General features: G+C 43.0%; 4 protein-coding genes across 5 annotated transcripts in view; 1 reads left to right on the top strand and 3 right to left on the bottom strand.

Annotated features, from left to right (window-relative positions):
- LOC115815470 (rab5 GDP/GTP exchange factor-like) overlaps positions 1-1,526 on the bottom strand; it is an 8,797-nt gene extending 7,271 nt beyond the window's left edge. Inside the window, exons 1-2 of the mRNA XM_030778428.1 lie at positions 1,482-1,526; positions 254-419 (exon numbers count right to left, since the gene is read on the bottom strand). Coding sequence (XP_030634288.1) covers positions 254-411 — 158 coding nt within the window. The 5' untranslated portion in view covers positions 412-419; positions 1,482-1,526. The remainder of the gene's footprint in view (positions 1-253; positions 420-1,481) is intronic.
- A 2,657-nt stretch (positions 1,527-4,183) lies between these two features.
- gtf2h3 (general transcription factor IIH, polypeptide 3) lies at positions 4,184-10,259 on the bottom strand. The gene is made up of 13 exons (XM_030780487.1): positions 10,235-10,259; positions 9,882-9,961; positions 9,566-9,672; positions 9,114-9,247; positions 8,434-8,496; positions 8,132-8,161; positions 7,965-7,993; positions 7,447-7,521; positions 7,278-7,331; positions 6,832-6,900; positions 6,535-6,670; positions 5,946-5,982; positions 4,184-4,327 (listed from the first exon to the last, which is right to left on the bottom strand). Exons 1-13 carry the CDS (start codon positions 10,242-10,244, stop codon positions 4,258-4,260), a joined length of 894 nt encoding a protein of 297 aa, XP_030636347.1. The 5' UTR covers positions 10,245-10,259; the 3' UTR covers positions 4,184-4,257.
- Positions 10,260-10,345: 86 nt separating this feature from the next.
- On the top strand, positions 10,346-16,420 carry eif2b1 (eukaryotic translation initiation factor 2B, subunit 1 alpha). The gene is made up of 9 exons (XM_030776174.1): positions 10,346-10,676; positions 10,973-11,074; positions 11,418-11,554; positions 11,768-11,884; positions 11,995-12,107; positions 12,216-12,284; positions 15,104-15,179; positions 15,269-15,394; positions 15,666-16,420. The coding sequence occupies exons 1-9, from the start codon at positions 10,664-10,666 to the stop codon at positions 15,819-15,821; spliced, it is 909 nt and encodes a 302-aa protein (XP_030632034.1). The 5' UTR covers positions 10,346-10,663; the 3' UTR covers positions 15,822-16,420.
- A 14-nt stretch (positions 16,421-16,434) lies between these two features.
- On the bottom strand, positions 16,435-20,280 carry LOC115813656 (transmembrane emp24 domain-containing protein 2). Of its 2 annotated transcripts, XM_030776194.1 has the most exons (5): positions 20,004-20,280; positions 18,560-18,752; positions 18,372-18,392; positions 17,664-17,771; positions 16,435-17,430 (listed from the first exon to the last, which is right to left on the bottom strand). In XM_030776194.1, exons 1-5 carry the CDS (start codon positions 20,181-20,183, stop codon positions 17,306-17,308), a joined length of 627 nt encoding a protein of 208 aa, XP_030632054.1. In that variant the 5' UTR covers positions 20,184-20,280; the 3' UTR covers positions 16,435-17,305. The 2 variants fall into 2 exon arrangements, with proteins under 2 accessions (XP_030632054.1, XP_030632047.1); XM_030776187.1 differs by lacking the exon at positions 18,372-18,392 and having other exon boundaries at positions 20,004-20,183.
- Between the last annotated feature and the right edge of the window lie 26 nt (positions 20,281-20,306).

The raw sequence follows: 20,306 nt of genomic DNA, 5'->3' as shown, positions 1-20,306 counted from the left end.
CACACACGCACGCACACACACGCACAACCAGACATGTCCTGTAAGTTTGTCTTTCAGGTGAGCAATGAAGGGACATTGTGTCTACTGCGTCTTTTACTGGAGGTGAACTGATCACCCTCATAACACTAAGAGCTTGAGCTTACAGGCTGAAGTGTTTAAGTTTTAAAGCTTTACATTCATCTGGGAGCCACTGCACAGTTATCTTAAGAATTAAGGCTTCCTTAATGGCCACAGTTCCACAGTGCATCCTTACCCGTTACTCAGCCGCTCTGTGTCTGACTTCCTGATTCTCTCCCGCCAGCACTTGGAGCAGTACCCCTGCCAGGCAGAGTTACCATAGTAACCGCAACCCTCTTTACAAAGCAACTCCGCCTGATTGACATGAATCCCCCTCTGCTGTTCTGCCCACATTCTCCACCCTTCTCCAGAAAAGGAAAGAAAGAAGGAAAGGGAAAAAAAGAAAGAGAGAGAGAGGTACAAAAGCAAAAGATGTAGCATGGGAATTGAACTAGGATTTAGAACAAATGGGCAAAAATATTTATGGGTCACCTGCATTCTATCAAAGAAAACTGGTCCGAATAAGATGTGAAACTATCAGTTCAGCAACTCTTGCTAACTTGTTTTAAAAGAAGAGGTCTGTTGAAGTGCATGGCGGAGAGGGTCAACACTATAGTTCCGAACGCAACGGTAAATGTTTAATAAAGACGATTTTTATTATTACAAGCTTCATTTTGAAACACTTGCCTAAATCTCCCGACCCTCTGGCATCGTAGATAAAGTAGCGTGTTGCATTAGGGTTACTGAATCGATGGTCATTGCGCCCTCTAGTGAGAAATATCCGTTCATTCAACTCAGTGTGACTATCTCGTGACACTCACTGTTCACTACATTTGATCTTTACACCAACACACAGAATAAAATCTAACAGAAAGTTGATCAGACTTGTACATGAATAACACCGCAACCAGTCTGGCGTATATGTGATCTCCTCTGCTCAGTGACAGTTCTCAGTTCATAAAGTACGTAGCCATGACGTAAAAAGAAATAGTTGTCTAACTCTGTTCGCCTTGGATACATGCGTCAATGAAAAGGTGATTTAATCGCTGTAACATCGCCTTTACGAATGTTGTTATGAGCTGGAACTGTTGAATGAGATTCTGATTTTCACATATTGACCTTTAAGACCCAAGGCTCAGACTCATTTCACAAGCTAACTTTGTAATAAAGCGAGCAGAAACATAAACATATCGTCATCTCTAGAACCTGCTATTATCAATAGGAAGTTATTGTGTCGTTGCCTGGATTTGAAACGTCAATTCCGTGTTATTATTGACCCACTAAACTCACGATGGCAACATATGACATAACTACAAAGTTTTTGTAAATCACAGAATATGGCACATCAAATCTTCACTTGCAAAGCAGAAATTTACCGTCGGAACTTATACAGAACTTCCACTTCGGAGTTTAAATCTACTCACCGGCACAGCTGGCCGCTGCACTGTTTTCTCAGGTGCCACCACCTAATTGTTTCACTGTTGGTGACCAGGAAAACTATTTCGATCTCCTGGGGCATCGATACGAGACGGCAACAGTTCTACATAATAGCGCCACCTCCTGAGCTGGCATGTTAACATACTTTCTTAGACTCATCAGTGTGAAGTGTGAACTTAATATGTAACTTGTCTCGAACGTGTGCTAATGTGTTTTTGACGCATATGACTGAAAGAACTCAGTCTATCGTCTTCTGCACCATCTGTGTATATCTTTTCCAAGGGCAGTTATCCAGCCAGCTAAATATCAGAGTTGCCCCTTTGGCTCATGGGATTAACCAAAGATTTATCATGTGCTGTGTGTATTCATTGTGCAAGTCATTTTCGATTAAAGTATCTGACAAACATATATTTAACTTTTTTTGCACGGTTTTTGCACGCTTTTTTCGCACGGTTTGATGCAGATAACACATCGCCCATCGTGCATCCACATGTGGATGGGAAGGCTGCCACACTGACCCTAGAAACAGCTGAGGTGAGACGGTCCTTCAAAAGGGTCAACTCCCACAAAGCTCCAGGGCCAGATGGCATCCCTGGCCGGGCTCTCAGAGTGTGCGCTGACCAACTGTCGGAGGTGTTCACCAAAATCTTTAACCTCTCCCTGAGTCAGTCCGTGGTCCCCACCTCCCTGAAGGCATCCACCATCGTTCCTGTCCCCAAGAAGAAACCGATGGCCTCCTGCCTAAATGACTACCACCCTGTTGCACTGACATCAGTCATCATGAAGTGCTTCGAGCGACTGGTTAAAACCCACATCTGCTCCTCCCTTCCTGACACCTTGGACCCTCTTCAGTTTGCATACAGACCAAACAGGGCCACAGAGGACACCATCGCCATGGCGTTACACACCACGCTCACCCACCTGGACAAGGGGAATACCTATGTGAGAATGCTCTTCATCGATTACAGCTCAGCATTCAACACCATCATCCCCTCAAAACTCGTTTCAAAGCTCGCTGAACTTGGTCTAGCACCCTCCATCTGCAGCTGGATATTAGACTTCCTGACAGGCAGGCCCCAGGTGGTGAGAATTGGCAGTCACACCTCATCATCACTGATCCTCAACACAGGCGCACCACAGGGCTGTGTGCTCAGCCCCCTACTGTACTCCCTGTTCACCTACGACTGTACTGCCAAGCACAGCTCAAATGTCATCATCAAGTTTGCTGACGACACGACCATTCTGGGCCTCATCACAGACAACGATGAGACGGCTTACAGAGAGGAAGTGAGGGCACTAACCATCTGGTGCCAAGAGAAGAACCTCTCTCTCAACGTCAGTAAAACCAAAGAGATGATAGTAGACTTCAGGAGACAGCAGAGGGGTGGGCACCTCCCCATCCACATTGGTGACGCTGAAGTTGAGAGGGCCAGCAACTTCAAGTTCCTCGGTGTACACATCACTGAGGACCTCTCCTGGTCGCTACACACAGACACCATGGTCAAGAAGGCTCGCCAGCGGCTCTATTTCTTGAGAAGACTAAGGATGTTTGACATGAACGCCAGCATCCTCACCAACTTCTACAGGTGCACCATCGAGAGCTTGCTGACGGGCTGCATCACGGTCTGGTACGGGAACTGCTCCGCCCACAGCCGCAAATCACTACAGAGGGTGGTGGATGCGGCACAGCACGTGACTGGCAGCAGACTCCCTGCCATTCAGGACATCTTCCACCAGCGGTGTCTGCGGAAGGCCCACAGGATCATTAAGGACCGCAGCCACCCAGCACGCAGACTGTTTTCCTTGTTACCGTCTGGCAGACGATACAGGAGCACGGCTGCACGCACCACCAGACTTAAGGACAGTTTTTACCACCAGGCCATCAGGCTTCTCAACTCACACAACTAAACACCCCCCCCCCACTGGAGTCTGGACTACCTACTTTGTTGCACTGTTCACTGCTCAAGTGCACTGTTGCACTACTAACTTGCACTGCACTGTCTACCTTCACAGGTTACTATGATTCACTATGTTTACATGATACTGCACTGACACTTACACTGGTACATAAAGCTGTACATCCCCCATGTGCAATACCGCTGTTCACACTCGCCACTTTAAACTTTAAATCTAAGCGTCCTTTACATGTATATAGTGTATATTTCATATTCTGTTCCATATTCTGTTATATTTATTGCGCACCCTCCGTGTACCTTATTGTTCATTACGCATACCTCTCTTTTGATATTTTTCTTCTTAGTTAACTCCTTTTATATATTTATAACTCTCTTTTATATTTTCTCCTCTCTTTTATATTTTCTTCTCAGTATACTCCTTATTCCCCTACTCTTAATCCCCTGTTTTGCTCTTCTACTCCTTGTGCTCTTATTGCTGAGTTGACCTGTTTCTCTCTTCTCACACATTTCATTGTACCGTTGACCCTGTGTCAACCTACATATGACAAATAAACTCTTAAACTAAAAAAAACTCTAAACGTAAATGTGTAGTAAAGTACTCAGCCACTGGTCTCTGAAAAACATGCACCATACATGATGAATTTAATAACATTTAAAGAAAACCCACACACTTCTACTCACATTAGAAAAACAAATATTTTATGTACTGTATCAAAATGTCTGCCTCCTTTGAACTGAGCAGTGAAATGTAAGCAGTAAAACATAATAATCTGATGATCTAGGGGTTTGGTATATTTGTGTCCAGACGTCCAGTCCACAGATCCCTGAGGCAGCGTGGTGCATTTCCTCAAGACGCAGCCTTTAACTTTTTCTTCTTTGTTTTCACCATCTGAGGCAGCGGAATCTTAAAGGCAGTTCTGCACAGAACAGCAACCACTTCTTTACCAATTAAGTATACGATGAACACACTATCAAATGTTTACTATAAGTATATGATAAACACACTATCAAATGTTTACTATAAGTATATGATAAACACACTATCAAATGTTTACTATAAGTATATGATAAACACACTATCAAATGTTTACTATAAGTATATGATAAACACAGTCTCAAATGTTTACTATAAGTATATGATGAACACACTATCAAATGTTTACTATAAGTATACGATAAACACACTATCAAATGTTTACTATAAGTATATGATAAACACACTATCAAATGTTTACTATAAGTATATGATAAACACACTATCAAATGTTTACTATAAGTATATGATAAACACACTATCAAATGTTTACTATAAGTATATGATAAACACACTATCAAATGTTTACTATAAGTATACGATAAACACACTATCAAATGTTTACTATAAGTATATGATAAACACACTATCAAATGTTTACTATAAGTATACGATAAACACACTATCAAATGTTTACTATAAGTATATGATAAACACACTATCAAATGTTTACTATAAGTATATGATAAACACACTATCAAATGTTTACTATAAGTATATGATAAACACACTATCAAATGTTTACTATAAGTATATGATAAACACACTATCAAATGTTTACTATAAGTATACGATGAACACACTATCAAATGTTTACTATAAGTATATGATAAACACACTATCAAATGTTTACTATAAGTATACGATAAACACACTATCAAATGTTTACTATAAGTATATGATAAACACACTATCAAATGTTTACTATAAGTATATGATAAACACACTATCAAATGTTTACTGTAAGTATATGATAAACACACTATCAAATGTTTACTATAAGTATATGATAAACACACTATCAAATGTTTACTGTAAGTATATGATAAACACACTATCAAATGTTTACTATAAGTATATGATAAACACACTATCAAATGTTTACTATAAGTATATGATAAACACACTATCAAATGTTTACTATAAGTATATGATAAACACACTATCAAATGTTTACTATAAGTATATGATAAACACAGTCTCAAATGTTTACTGTAAGTATATGATGAACACACTATCAAATGTTTACTATAAGTATATGATAAACACAGTCTCAAATGTTTACTGTAAGTATATGATAAACACAGTCTCAAATGTTTACTGTAAGTATATGATAAACACAGTCTCAAATGTTTACTGTAAGTATATGATAAACACAGTCTCAAATGTTTACTATAAGTATATGATAAACACAGTCTCAAATGTTTACTGTAAGTATATGATAAACACACTATCAAATGTTTACTGTAAGTATATGATAAACACACTATCAAATGTTTACTATAAGTATATGATAAACACACTATCAAATGTTTACTATAAGTATATGATAAACACACTATCAAATGTTTACTGTAAGTATATGATAAACACAGTCTCAAATGTTTACTGTAAGTATATGATAAACACAGTCTCAAATGTTTACTGTAAGTATATGAAAGACACACTATTAACACACTGAAACTGCCTTGGCTGAGTTCTTTAAAGATGGAGGTACTCACTCGCAGGTAGTGCAGATTGGACTGAAATTACAGAATACTGAGAAAGGAGATAATGTGAAGACAAGATGAGGATGATATATAATATAAATGTAATCTTACATTTTATATATTTTTACACAATTCATATAATTTGACAAGCAGTCACAGTAATGAAACAGATGATGTTCGCAGTTTTAATCTGAGGGTCTGCAGTTTTAATCTGAGGGTCTGCAGTTTTAATCTGAGGGTTTGCAGTATTAATCTGAGGGTGTGAGCTGTCTGAGATGTCTGTCTAACAGTGACATGTACATAAAGCAGGGAACCTGTTTAAACTGTCTTTAACCACCTTCCACTGTCACAAACCACAAACCATGCCATTTAAACCCAAGCCCAGATATGTTTCCAGGAGACAGAACATCATTAACATACAAGTTAATAAACTGGTTTATTAATAGCGGTTAATAAACTGGTTTATTAATAGCGGTTAATAAACTGGTTTATTAATAGCGGTTAATAAACTGGTTTATTAATAGCCAGTTAATAAACTGGTTTATTAATAGCCAGTTAATAAACTGGTTTATTAATAGCGGTTAATAAACTGGGGACATACTGGAGAGGCAAACGGAGCAGACATAGCCAATCTGGATGAGAGTCCGGTGACAGAAACAAGCGGCTCTGTAGTCGACGTGAACTGGGGGAGGCAGCACTAACTGGGAGCGCTGGTCAGCATCAGGTAAGAAAACCCACTGGCCACGATATGCAAATAGGAATAAAAGAACAAACAGATTAAGTAAAAACCAAACACACACCTTCACCTCTTCACCTTCAACACACTTTCCTCTTCTTTCTATTTAGTGTTAATCAAGTCATAAGTCACATAACATCACAGAGACTGCAGGGAGCTCACCAACAGGTACTGTGTCAGAGACGCCTTCTGAGGGATCCGCAGGTACAGACCACCTGTGATGTCACATGCCTGACAAAGTACATAGGTCAAAGGTCAAAGGTTGGGTAAGTGAAGCCTTTAAAGGCTGATATGTTCTGCATGGTTCAGAAAACTGTGAATTAAAGCTTATCAAAGACAGAGGTCAGGGGCTCTACGGGGAAAGGGCTGATTATATTCCCTCTGTGCACAGACAACACGCTGAAGAAAAAACGACTTTTTCTTGCCCATTACTGAGGCTAAATCATCGGTGGGGCAGGGTTAATGGATACTGTTCAGTAGGGTTAGGACTGGGCTTGTGTTTAGTGTTGGATTGCTGTTTAACAGAAAAGAATGTTTAGACAGAAATCAGTTAATGAATTCTGTCTTTACATTAGTGTCAAAGTGTCAATGTGACTATAACCACATACCTGCTGTAAAAGACCTGATTCAGAGTCCAACACACATGCGTCAATCACCACGTTCTAGAAAAGAAGAGTGATGTTTACGGGACAAACACCTTTAACAGGCTGAACATTTTCCAGGCAGTAAATGAAAGAAAGGCAGTAAATTTCAGAGTGTGACTGAGGGCCACTCTACCTGCTTCTGAGCTGCAAATATCACATTCATAAAGTTCATATACTGAAGAGCACTGTCTTCAGCTGCTTTTATAACCTAAAAACACACAGGGAAATATAACATCAAACACTACATCAACTAAAACAGCATCAGAACCCAACACTAGAACTCAGGTGAGGACTAACTCTGATCTAAAACCAGAACTAAAGAGACTTACTAATATCCTGGATTTCATGTAAAAAACCAGAACTAAAGAGACTTACTTATATCCTGGATTTCATGTCTAAAACCAGAACTAAAGAGACTTACTAATATCCTGGATTTCATGTAAAAAACCAGAACTAAAGAGACTTACTAATATCCTGGATTTCATGTAAAAAAACAGAACTAAAGAGACTTACTTATATCCTGGATTTCATGTCTAAAACCAGAACTAAAGAGACTTACTAATATCCTGGATTTCATGTAAAAAAACAGAACTAAAGAGACTTACTAATATCCTGGATTTCATGTCTAAAACCAGAACTAAAGAGACTTACTAATATCCTGGATTTCATGTCTTGCCCAGCTGAGAGGGAAAGAAAAGAAACCCATTGAGTGCTGAGCAACATCTCTGTTTCTTTTAATATTTCTGCATATATATGAATAGCCAAAAATAAATTAAGATTAAAAGAATTAAAATGTCTCTCAGTGTCTTTCTCTTCACCTTCCAGTTCCTTTGAAACTCGGTGGATGTCTATGAGTCTGTTATTAAAGAAAAAGCTCAATACAGTCTTCTTCAGAAATGTAGATAACTAGCTAACTAGTTAGTTAACTAGTCTAGATAACTAGTTTGAATGTGGTGGAAACAAACAGACAGAAAATAAATTTGCTTTCAGAGGAAGAGTAGCCTTCGAGCTAAAAGCGCTACATTTTGCCTACATGCCCTGCAGGTCAAGCTGACAAGAGATCAAATGTAGGTTTTTGGTTTTGTCCAGAGCTCAGGAGAGCTCAACAGAGGAAGGATACAGCACAGTGCTTTGGCCAGAGATCCAGCCAGTAACGTGTCTGTCAGATGGCCCTTCACCACGGCTGCACACACAAGAAAATGTTACTGTTTGTAATCATTACAAGTCCATAAGAACAGTACAGTTCAACAGTACAGCCACATTTCACTGCAAACTCTCTCTAGCATCACACAGACAAATATTCACAGTGATGTCCCATGAAGCAAAGAAAACACACTCACACACACACGCACATACACACACACACACACACACAGAGAGACAAGTATACGCAGTGATATCTCATGAAACAAGAAAACACATGCGCGCGCGCGCACGCGCACGCACACACACACACACACACACAGAGAGACAAATATTCACAGTGATATCTCATGAAACAAAGAAAACACACACGCATGTACGCACACACACACACATAGACAAATATTCGTAGTGATATCCCATGAAACAAAGAAAACACACACACACACACACAGACAAATAATCACAGTCATATCCCATGAAACAAAGAAAACACACTCACACGCACACACACACAAACAGACAAATATTCGCAGTGATATCTCATGAAACAAAGAAAACATACACGCATGTACGCACACACACACACATATACACACACATACACACACAGAGAAATATTCAGGGTGATATCCCATGAAACAGAGAAACTTTTACTTCTGGCCATGAGGCTCCTGATCTCCTGAGCGATGCAGTCATTGGCCCCTGACAGGAGCTCATATTTACCATCACTGCTAACATCAGACCCAACATCCCCCAGTTTCTTCTCCTTACTGGGATACAGGAAATGACTAAAGGAAGAGTTTGTGTGTGAGAGACAGAGAGTGAGAGAGGAAGAGGATAAAATAGAGAGAAAATTAGGCCGTCTGTTTATTCTCTTTAGTCTGTCCTGAAGCTGTTTTCCAGATCACAAAATATAATAAATGCAATATATGTATACATTTTGAGTGAGATAGAAAGAGAGAGAGAGAGAGAGAGAGAGAGAGAGACACTAAACACTACAGGTGATGAAGTCACCATATTCTTATGTATGTGTGCTCCAAATGCATTGTACTGTGGGGAATGAGTACAGGCAGTGGAGAGCCTCTCCCTGATGCAGTGGCTCCTACCTCTCCTGGCAGTGACTGGCAATGATGGAGAGCTTGTTGGTTCTGTTCACAACTAGATGAGAGTTCGCCATGACCATCACAGCATCAACACATTTAGAAAGTGTAAACTGAAAGAGATTAGAGCATGGGATGACCATCTTACATTGTGAAAGTGCTCATGGAGACATTCAGCTTGGACTGTCCTTAACCTAAACGTGTGTCCCCTCAAAAACACCGCGGCAGCTTCATTTTCAAGATTAATTAAGAAACCAAATAGCTAGTATCCACGCAATACAATCACTGCACACCCCTGACCATCGCAACACGGAACTCGTACCTCTGGTTCCCGCTGCGCCTGTCGACCCCACCATATCGGGTTAACATCCACTACGATGACCAGAAGACTAATCTCGTCCTCTGAAAACAAATAAGACAGTTTACCAGGGGCAACAGCATTCCAATGATTTTTTTGTAATGCGGATCCATACGTGAATGAGTTGAAATAGCAAGAGAGGTAGCCTGCAAGCGAGGCGAAGTATGACGCAAGTGTATAATTAACAAGCAAACAAGGCTATTTCCGCACGGAATGTACATGAATTTATGATATATAAGGTCGTGCAGCTGTGACATCGTACTACGACTTAGTATACCGAGACTAATAAGTGTATGTGAAGGTGGCTATTTGCTAACCTGTGGCCATTTCTGATGTTGCCTGTTATTGCTTGCGGAGATTTGAGTGGTTGTTGCTAGATGTCGTCATCACATTGCGACAACTAGAGGCCGTCTCAGACCGGGCAGAAACGCTGTATCTGAAAGGTGCGATTTTCTGCTAAATTAAGTTTGTACGTGAGCGGTTACACAGCTTTCGATACCTCTTATTCGGAGCAGTATAAGTACCTGAGTCTCAGTGAGTTTATGGTAGTCCTTCAAGCTTCAAGACAATTGCACACATTGCATCAGAAACAACGTGCTTAACTTAACCCGTCTCAGTATGGTTCGTGAAGGTTTAGCTGAATATAGTGTCTTTTAACGTTGTCAGTCCCGAGCGTCTTCTTTCTTACTCACTTCCATTTATTTCCACCCACTTACACCCAACCGCGGTGGTATCGGCTTAGCTGGATGGACGAAGGAGGTAAGTAGCTTGTTTTGGACAGTGAGCAGTTTTAATTCCTAGTTTTAAAATTTAGCATAATCCTTACCATGAGTAACATAAATGTTTAGAATCAGGCATTGTTGAACCCTTCTGTTTTTACCAAACGTCATATCATCAGGATTTATAGCGACTTTACCTTGTGCTTGTTAAATATATTCCCAACATATGCCTGCTCACTCCGCCCGATTTTTATTTGTGTAATTCTTTTTGCCAGTTATGATCATTTCATTTGAAAGTTTATGGTCTTGTTTTGTACTTTCTTTTCTTTTGTTTAGAGTTAGTTGAGTACTTCAGGAGGCAGATGAGCCAGGACCCTGATGTGGCCTCTGCAGTGGCTGCTATCCGTTCCCTGTTGGAGTTTCTGAAGAGAGACTGCAGTAAGACGCCACACACGTTACACACAGTCACACACTTGTAATACAATGAGTGTTTGTCTGGGCACATCTCTCTCAGTCTCATTCTCATTAGTACTCTAAGTAGAGTTAAACTGACTACCATTTTTGTAAATTATAAATGAGTGACTATTTTAGTCTTACTTAAGTATTTTTCAGGAGGGATATTTTAACTGTACTTAGAGTACTTTTTTTAGCAAGAGTGCTTCTACTTTCACTTTTCTCAACCCTGGTGGCCACTGGCTGTTGCTATAAATGTGGGGGCTCTTTGGGAGAGGGGTGTGTGAGTTTGGAAGCCTGTGTGAGGACACTGAGTTTGAACTTCCAGGTGAGACCATCCTGGGCCTGAGGGAGAACCTGAAGGATGCGATTGGTCGCCTGGAGGAGGCAGACTCCTCTGTCGCTGTGTCATCAGGAGGAGAACTCTTCCTGAGGTTCATCAGCCTCACCTCCCTGGAACATCCAGTAAGTGAAACACACTCACTCATTCACCCACTGACACACACACACACACTCACACACCAAAATATGAATATGAGCACAAACATCACCTCTCTGTTTGTTTGTTATTACCCTGTCTCTTGCCCCCCAAACCTGTGTGCAGAAATAACCATGACACAGTCATAACACTGTCTGGTCAGCTCTGGTGGTCCAGATAAACTGTATGTACTCCTGCAGGATCTGTCACAGTGCAAGAGTGTGATGGTAGAAAGAGGTGAACTCTTCTTGAAGAAAATTTCTCTCTCCAGGGGAAAAGTCGCCAAACTCTGCCACACGTTTATTAAAGATGGAGCTGTAAGTATTTCCAGCGCCTCTGACCCGGACACTTAACGCAACCTTTATGCTTAACATTGTCTCACCTTGTCATGGCAGTGTTTAGACGTAATGTTTCCCTCCATTTCCAGAAAATTCTGACCCATGCATCGTCCAGAGTGGTACTGAAGGTCTTGGAAAACGCAGCCGCTGATAAGAAACGTTTCACTGTCTACGTCACAGAGTCACAGCCGGACTCTGCCGGGTGATCCACTCTCACCATCAATAAATCAAAACATACAACCGCGTAAAGCACAGTCGCTGTCAGGGACAGCCTGGAAAACCATAATACGTTTATGTTTTTCTCTTCTAGTCGACTAATGGCTGATAAACTACGGAAGCTCAACATTCCAGTCACCGTGGTTCTCGATGCTGCAGTTGGGTAAGAGTATTTTTCACAGCGATGGATAAATCCACTATTCTGATCTTAAAATACAGAACAGAAATAGATGACTACTTCAGACAGTAAGTGGAATGACTGTTGCATGCTGTACTGAGCAGGGCAGACAGGCATGCTTCCACTGAATGTTACAGTGACCTGTTGTGTCACGCAGAAGGTGGGTAATGTTGTAGTGTGGTTCGGGCTGATGGAGGTGGTTTAATGCTGTAGTGTGGTTCCGGCTGATGGATGTGGGTAATGTTGTAGTGTGGTTCGGGCTGATGGAGGTGGGGTAATGTTGTAGTGTGGTTCAGGCTGATGGATGTGGGTAATGTTGTAGTGTGGTTCAGGCTGATGGAGGTGGTTTAATGCTGTAGTGTGGTTCGGGCTGATGGAGGTGGGTAATGCTGTAGTGTGGTTCGGGCTGATGGAGGTGGGGTAATGTTGTAGCGTGGTTCGGGCTGATGGAGGTGGTTTAATGTTGTAGTGTGGTTCGGGCTGATGGAGGCGGTTTAATGCTGTAGTGTGGTTCGGGCTGATGGAGGCGGTTTAATGCTGTAGTGTGATTCGGGCTGATGGAGGCGGTTTAATGCTGTAGTGTGGTTCGGGCTGATGGAGGTGGTTTAATGTTGTAGTGTGGTTCGGGCTGATGGAGGCGGTTTAATGCTGTAGTGTGGTTCGGGCTGATGGAGGTGGGGTAATGTTGTAGTGTGGTTTGGGCTGATGGAGGTGGTTTAATGCTGTAGTGTGGTTCAGGCTGATGGAGGTGGGTAATGTTGTAGTGTGGTTCGGGCTGATGGAGGTGGGGTAATGTTGTAGTGTGGTTCGGGCTGATGGATGTGGGTAATGCTGTAGTGTGGTTCGGGCTGATGGATGTGGGTAATGCTGTAGTGTGGTTCGGGCTGATGGAGGTGGTTTAATGTTGTAGTGTGGTTCGGGCCGATGGAGGTGGAGTAATGCTGTAGTGTGGTTCGGGCTGATGGAGGTGGTTTAATGCTGTAGTGTGGTTCGGGCCGATGGAGGTGGAGTAATGTTGTAGTGTGGTTCAGGCTGATGGAGGTGGAGTAATGCTGTAGTGTGGTTCGGGCTGATGGAGGTGGGGTAATGTTGTAGTGTGGTTCAGGCTGATGGAGGTGGTTTAATGTTGTAGTGTGGTTCGGGCTGATGGAGGCGGTTTAATGCTGTAGTGTGGTTCGGGCTGATGGAGGTGGGGTAATGCTGTAGTGTGGTTCGGGCTGATGGAGGTGGTTTAATGTTGTAGTGTGGTTCGGGCTGATGGAGGTGGGGTAATGTTGTAGTGTGGTTCAGGATGATGGATGTGGGTAATGTTGTAGTGTGGTTTGGGCTGATGGAGGTGGTTTAATGCTGTAGTGTGGTTCAGGATGATGGATGTGGGTAATGTTGTAGTGTGGTTCGGGCTGATGGAGGTGGTTTAATGTTGTAGTGTGGTTCAGGCTGATGGAGGCGGTTTAATGCTGTAGTGTGGTTCGGGCTGATGGAGGTGGAGTAATGCTGTAGTGTGGTTCGGGCTGATGGAGGTGGAGTAATGCTGTAGTGTGGTTCAGGCTGATGGAGGTGGTTTAATGCTGTAGTGTGGTTCAGGATGATGGATGTGGGTAATGCTGTAGTGTGGTTCGGGCTGATGGAGGTGGTTTAATGCTGTAGTGTGGTTTGGGCTGATGGAGGTGGGGTAATGTTGTAGTGTGGTTTGGGCTGATGGAGGCGGTTTAATGCTGTAGTGTGGTTCGGGCTGATGGAGGTGGTTTAATGTTGTAGTGTGGTTCGGGCTGATGGAGGTGGGGTAATGTTGTAGTGTGGTTCGGGCTGATGGAGGCGGTTTAATGCTGTAGTGTGGTTCGGGCTGATGGAGGTGGTGTAGTGATGGATAATATTTTGCCGGTAAGTTTGGCTCCTTGATACCAACGTTCAAACACCAAAGATCTTAAGGGTTGGGTGACTGTAGGTGACCAGGTTCATCCCTTCATCGCTGGCATTGCCACATGTTCCAAAACAACATGGAGTTTCTTGTCCAGCCCTCAAACCTCGAGTCCATAGAGCCTTTTTTTGGGTTGAGACAGAGCTGCATGATGCATCATATCATCGTGGACCAAAACCAAAACCTGCAGAATTCATGTCCTAACACAGTTTATTCTTAAGGGTCTGAATGAGTGGTAAATGTGTGTACCTCAAAAAGTGGCAACTGACTTTATTATTATGACTGAATTTTTGGAGTTAGGGTTTTCATAATGGGATGAATGTCTTTTGGGGATGTGATAACGCACTCATAGCCAGAGGGAATAGTTCAGTACGATTGCGTAGTGTGATCAGTTTGTTGTGTGGTGTGGTCAGTTGGTCGTGTGGTGTGGTCAGTTGGTCGTGTGGTGTGGTCAGTTGGTCGTGTGGTGTGGTCAGTTGGTCGTGTGGTGTGATCAGTTGGTCGTGTGGTGTGGTCAGTTGGTCGTGTGGTGTGGTCAGTTTGTCGTGTGGTGTGGTCAGTTGGTCGTGTGGTGTGATCAGTTGGTCGTGTGGTGTGATCAGTTGGTCGTGTGGTGTGGTCAGTTGGTCGTGTGGTGTGGTCAGTTGGTCGTGTGGTGTGATCAGTTGGTCGTGTAGTGTGATCAGTTGGTCGTGTGGTGTGGTCAGTTGGTGGTGTGGTCAGTTGGTCGTGTGGTGTGGTCAGTTGGTTGTGGTTTGCTGAATACCTAATAACAGACCAGCTGTAAGAGGAATTGTGCTAATGCTAAAGGTGAAAAGCCAAGGTTCTGTCTCTATAGGACCTAAGGGATCAGTTTTGGTTCTGAGCAGTGACCTGTGTGTTTCAGATACATCATGGAGAAGGTTGACCTGGTGATTGTTGGAGCTGAAGGAGTTGTGGAGAGTGGTGGCATCATTAATAAGGTGAAACACACTAATGCTCTTACGCTTTGGTCCAGTTTTCTCTGTCCAAACAACTCACCGGGTCTGTCCATGTTTGTACCCATTCACAGATTGGCACCTATCAGATGGCAGTTTGCTCTAAAGCCCATAACAAGCCTTTCTACGTGGTGGCTGAGAGTTTTAAGTTTGTGCGACTGTACCCTCTGAACCAGCAGGACGTCCCCAAACGCTTTAAGGTGCCATTTCCAGTTTATTCAGTCAATGTCACACAGTCCAAATCCTGCCATTTCAGGGGTAGGTGATGTCTTTCACTATTCACTTTTTGAGAGCAGTAACAAACTCATGATGTGCTGTGTCTGTCCCGTAAAAACGTGTTTCTCTGACTGTACTGAACTGTCTCAGAGACTCATTACCGCTCTTTCATTCACAGAGGCCTTCCCTTCTATGTTTAACTGTCATTAACTCTACGTTTCTGTCCTAATAAACGGCATTGCCTCCTTCTCTCAGTACAAAGCCGACACTCTGAAAACCGCTGAAGATTTGAACCAGGAGCACCCCATGGTGGACTACACCCCCCCTTCACTCATCACGCTGCTCTTCACAGACCTGGGCGTCCTCACCCCGTCAGCCGTGAGCGACGAGCTCATCAAGCTCTATTTGTGAGGCACTGGAGGACCACTCACCACTACCCACCATCCAATCAACATCCATCTGGCCAATCAAATCAGCGCCTCACTGACCTTGATTCCAATGAATCAAACCTCGTTTTATTTAAATGAGCTTCAGTAATTTCAGAACAACAGTCAGTGAGTTTTCTGTACACTCTGCAAACTGTCCTGCACTTGGTCTGCTCAGGAAAGACTCAGTTTTACATTAAATTCTCATTTGACATGGACTCTGTCTGTGTGACTTGTGTATCTTTATACTTCACCAAAGTGACTGTGTGAACCATTTTCCCAAACTGGCAGATTTCCTGACACTCTGAGTTTCCACCAACATTATCAGAATCCGCTCAGATCTGAACCCTGAAAAATCTGTCTGTATTCCAACACACACAAACACTTTTCATGGCTTTTCACAGTCTCTCCCTGACTAACAGAAATGTGGGCAGCTTCACCCGTGGGGCCACGAGTTCATTCATCCTCTTCACTTCTCTCTTGATCACAAGATCATACTGCTGTTGTCTGAATGCTGTATAAACGTTGTCTAAATGTTACATGTGTTAAACTGAAAGTGCTGAGATGTTTCATAAAGACAGTGGACTGCAGCACAGTGCTGGGTAAACCTGGGTCATGTTTCAGTATGAAAAGAACAGAAATTCAGGTTGTTTAGGGTTCAGACCACTATCGGCTGTTTCCCCACATACACATTTACAGCTTCCCCTGCACATTAATTCATATTCAAAAAAGACAAAATTCATCTTTCAGAAACCTCCTTTTTTGTATTTACTACAAGACAGAACCTAAACTATTAAATTAAATGTCAATCTCCACCCACAGACTCAAATGTGAAACTGAACAACCCATTCCCCCCAGTTTAAAAATGGAGAAAACAAAAACAACTGAAAATACCATTTTTTTAAACCCATATGTGCCTTAAACAGTCTCCATTGTACATCCCTCAGAGAGCAGTGGTTGAGAAGGTGGACAGTTGTGATATGTGACATTTTGATCTGTACCTGGGTGGTACGAGAGGCATTTTAACTTTTGCATATTTATAAAACAATACAAAGCAGAATTTGACCCTCCATCCTGGGTCGGCTCTGACAGAGAAATAAACCAGTGGTCAGCTTCAGAGCGGAGCAGCGTCACTCTGTTCCCACTGGGGCCCACTGCTCTGCCCCGCTGGGACTGCTTCACTAAACTCAACGACAGCACAGAACCACAAAGGAGAAAAACAGCAAATCCCATCTCCCCCCTCAGAACTGCTGACAGGTCTGAAAGGTGCTAAAAATAGAGTCATAAAAGCAAAATAAAAACAGCGCGTTTGAAAAATAGGGAACAAGGCCATGGTACAGTGCATACAGAGGTCAGGGAACATCTCATCTCCATGGCCACTCTGATTTTTCCAACAGTTTTCAGGATTTCTTCAAACAGGTCCAAACGATGATGGGACACTTTGAGATACAAAACATTACAAATGAGAATCTACACAACCCTGCGGACTTCAAAAAACCTTTTTAGGTAATAAATCTGTCCCAGCGTCATGGCAACCAGCACCAGGGCCTCAAAGAAAGACCAGAGCACGACTCTGCTGTTGGTGTTGTCGTTTACTGCAGGAAAAGAGAGAGAAAAGACAGAGGACATTTATATCTGACAGTGTTGGCAATAAACACCTAAATATAACATTTTTGGAAATTCCACACCATACAAATACAATAGCAAAACCCATCTCTGCACAGGCAGACACAGGTAGAAAGTATCAGTGATGACAAACTTCAGTGTCAAGGCACATGACGGGAGGTACGGTTCTCCTCATACGGAGGAGCATGGAGGTGCTACTCACTGGCTCTGTGTATCCGTTCTCGGACTTCCATGTACTCCTGTTCGTGTTTCACGGCTGTCATGGCCACGGCCAGCTCATTGATCATTTCCTCCAGTTTGTTCTGATGGGCTGCGGAGAGAGAGACAGACCATGAGTGTTTATACAGGTGCCATGGGACCCAAAGCACAGCCCCACCCACAGTAAAACTCTCTCTGAGAGAATGGCTGTGTTTAACTCAGGGAAACAGCTAGACTCCCTCCACTCTGGACAGATAAGGACAGGCTACAGAAACACAGGCTTCTGATCAGACTCGGGTTTGGAGAATTTTGTTAATATCTCACACCATGCCACAAAAAATGCTCTAAGACTTTCAGCTTCCAAACGTGAATAATGCTACAGAGTTTGTTAGCGATGGGAGAAAAGCAGGTGAATTAAACAGGCCACCTATGTGCTGGTTTCACAAATCCACTCAGCAAAGCTTGACTGGTTTTGTGTTGGCCAATCAAATGTAACATATGCTCACATTTGGTCACATGACCACACATGCATGTGTGTTTTTGACAGAGTTGGAAAATAAGCCCAAGTCCTACACACGTCAGTGCAGTTTATCAACACGTTCACACTCCCCCAACTGCCAGGCAAGAACAGGCACAAACAGCATGTGGGTTATCAGTCACACACACACACACACACACACACACTGTCCCATTCACTCACAGGCTAACCTACCATCCCAGGAGCCACCACCCACTGAAGGAAGGAGCAAAGAGGAGGAAAAGGAAAGAAAGAGATGAAATGAACAGAATGAGAGGACACAGGCATTTCAGGGAAATAGTGAGAAATGATGAGAGAGCGACGGTGGAGGGTGACAGTCATGTGACGATTTTGGGTCATGTGACGATTTTGGTGCGTGTCACCTTCCGTCTCCATGCCGTCGCCTTTGGGAGCCTCTCCGATGTCGATTGTGAACATGACGATCTTGGGGGTCATGGTTGACATTTTATTACTGAAACAGAACTTATATGTTCCATCCATGTGAGCTGCTACAGAGTACTTCCCACTGGACTCCCTGTCACCTTTATAAATCTGTTTACCATCCGGGCCTGTGATCTGCAATGGAGACAAACATGTCAACAAAGTAGGAGCTATTCTCTCTCTCTCTCACACACACACACACACACACACACACACACACAGCCAGTTATCCTGACACACACACACACACACAGCCACAACAGTACTCAGAGACACACATGTACAGCCAGAACCATACTGGCCCATGACACACACATGCATGAGCAGTGAGAGGAGCGCTAAACACACATGCGCGCACTCTCGGGCGCTAACACACACACACACACAGAGCAATGTTGTAGGATATGTAGGCAGAGGGATACTCTATAAAGATGGAGGACAAACTGGCGGAGTGATCTAATCCTCACCTCCTCTAAACCATGTTTAAGCATGCACTGGACGTTTCGCCAGTCAATAACTACCCTACAACTACCAATGGCGGGTGCAAATAACTAGCTCAAAATAGACGATTATTCCGCTCTGACACAAAAACTCGCTACATAGTGGGAAACAATGGACAAATGCCCACATCTCTACAGTCCAGCATGTACGACCGAAACGCAAAAACCACAAGCTCAACTGCTTGACAACTAATAAAATAAAAATGAATCGCATTAGTTGTGAAAATCATGGTCTAATATCGGGGCTGAACCGAGTGCCTTAATACAATGGGAAACAAACACTGATATGTTCCCTCTCTCGACAGATAGGTAATGACCTCCGACCTCTGTCAGTAGCTCAAAGCGAAGAGCCACAGCTGACCACAAGTGTTTACTCAGGAAAACGGTTCCATCGGTAATTCTGTGGCAATGTGCACCCGCCTAAGAGAGCGTGCCTGACGGACTGACATCGCGCGACTCACCCCACTACTCAGTACCATAGGCTATGGATAGCAAAACAAGTACCGGAGGGCTAACATTCCGTTTATCGTTAATGTAAAGTCAACCGACACTTCGGCAAGGATTAGACTTCGAAAATCATGTGTTGTACCAATTCATCCACATAAGTAAAACGCTTAAGAAAAACCTGAAGGTTAGCCTTGCAAGCGGAGATGTCAGTAACACTGTTGACAAGCTCCTTAAATAGCTGGCTAGCAAGCTATACCAGCTAGCTTAGTTTGGTCGTGACACCTGGCAAGTGGAGACAACTTTTGTCGTAAATAGGATGTGAAAGATCTGCTCGCCAGTAATACGTCGGAATAACTATGTTCGGCATACTATACACGCAAGCAGACAGTTTCCCTGAATCGTCAGTCACAGCTGAACTCAGTGGATTCAGATAACTTACCTCCACATCGATATCCAGGAACCCTCCTTCTGCCACCTCGAACATTAGGCCCATTTTAGTGCCCGAGTTCACGCGCTCATAGAAACATTCCTCGGCGTGCGCATCAACACTAACAAAATATCCATGCGCAGTGGCGGATAAAGTAGCCAAAACAACCATGAGTTCTGATGCAGTAAACATGACGACAGTTTGAGCAGTATAAAAATATTGTTTGAAATAAGTCGGGTGTTCAGCCGTTACGGATGCGGGGCAGCACTGCGGAGGAGTGTGAATATGTGCTCTAGCCTTCCCTACTGCCACGTA

The sequence above is a fragment of the Chanos chanos genome, chromosome 1 (genome assembly GCF_902362185.1).
Source record: "Chanos chanos chromosome 1, fChaCha1.1, whole genome shotgun sequence".
NCBI classification, from domain to species: domain Eukaryota; kingdom Metazoa; phylum Chordata; class Actinopteri; order Gonorynchiformes; family Chanidae; genus Chanos; species Chanos chanos.
This window is presented reverse-complemented; position numbering and strand designations above follow the sequence as displayed.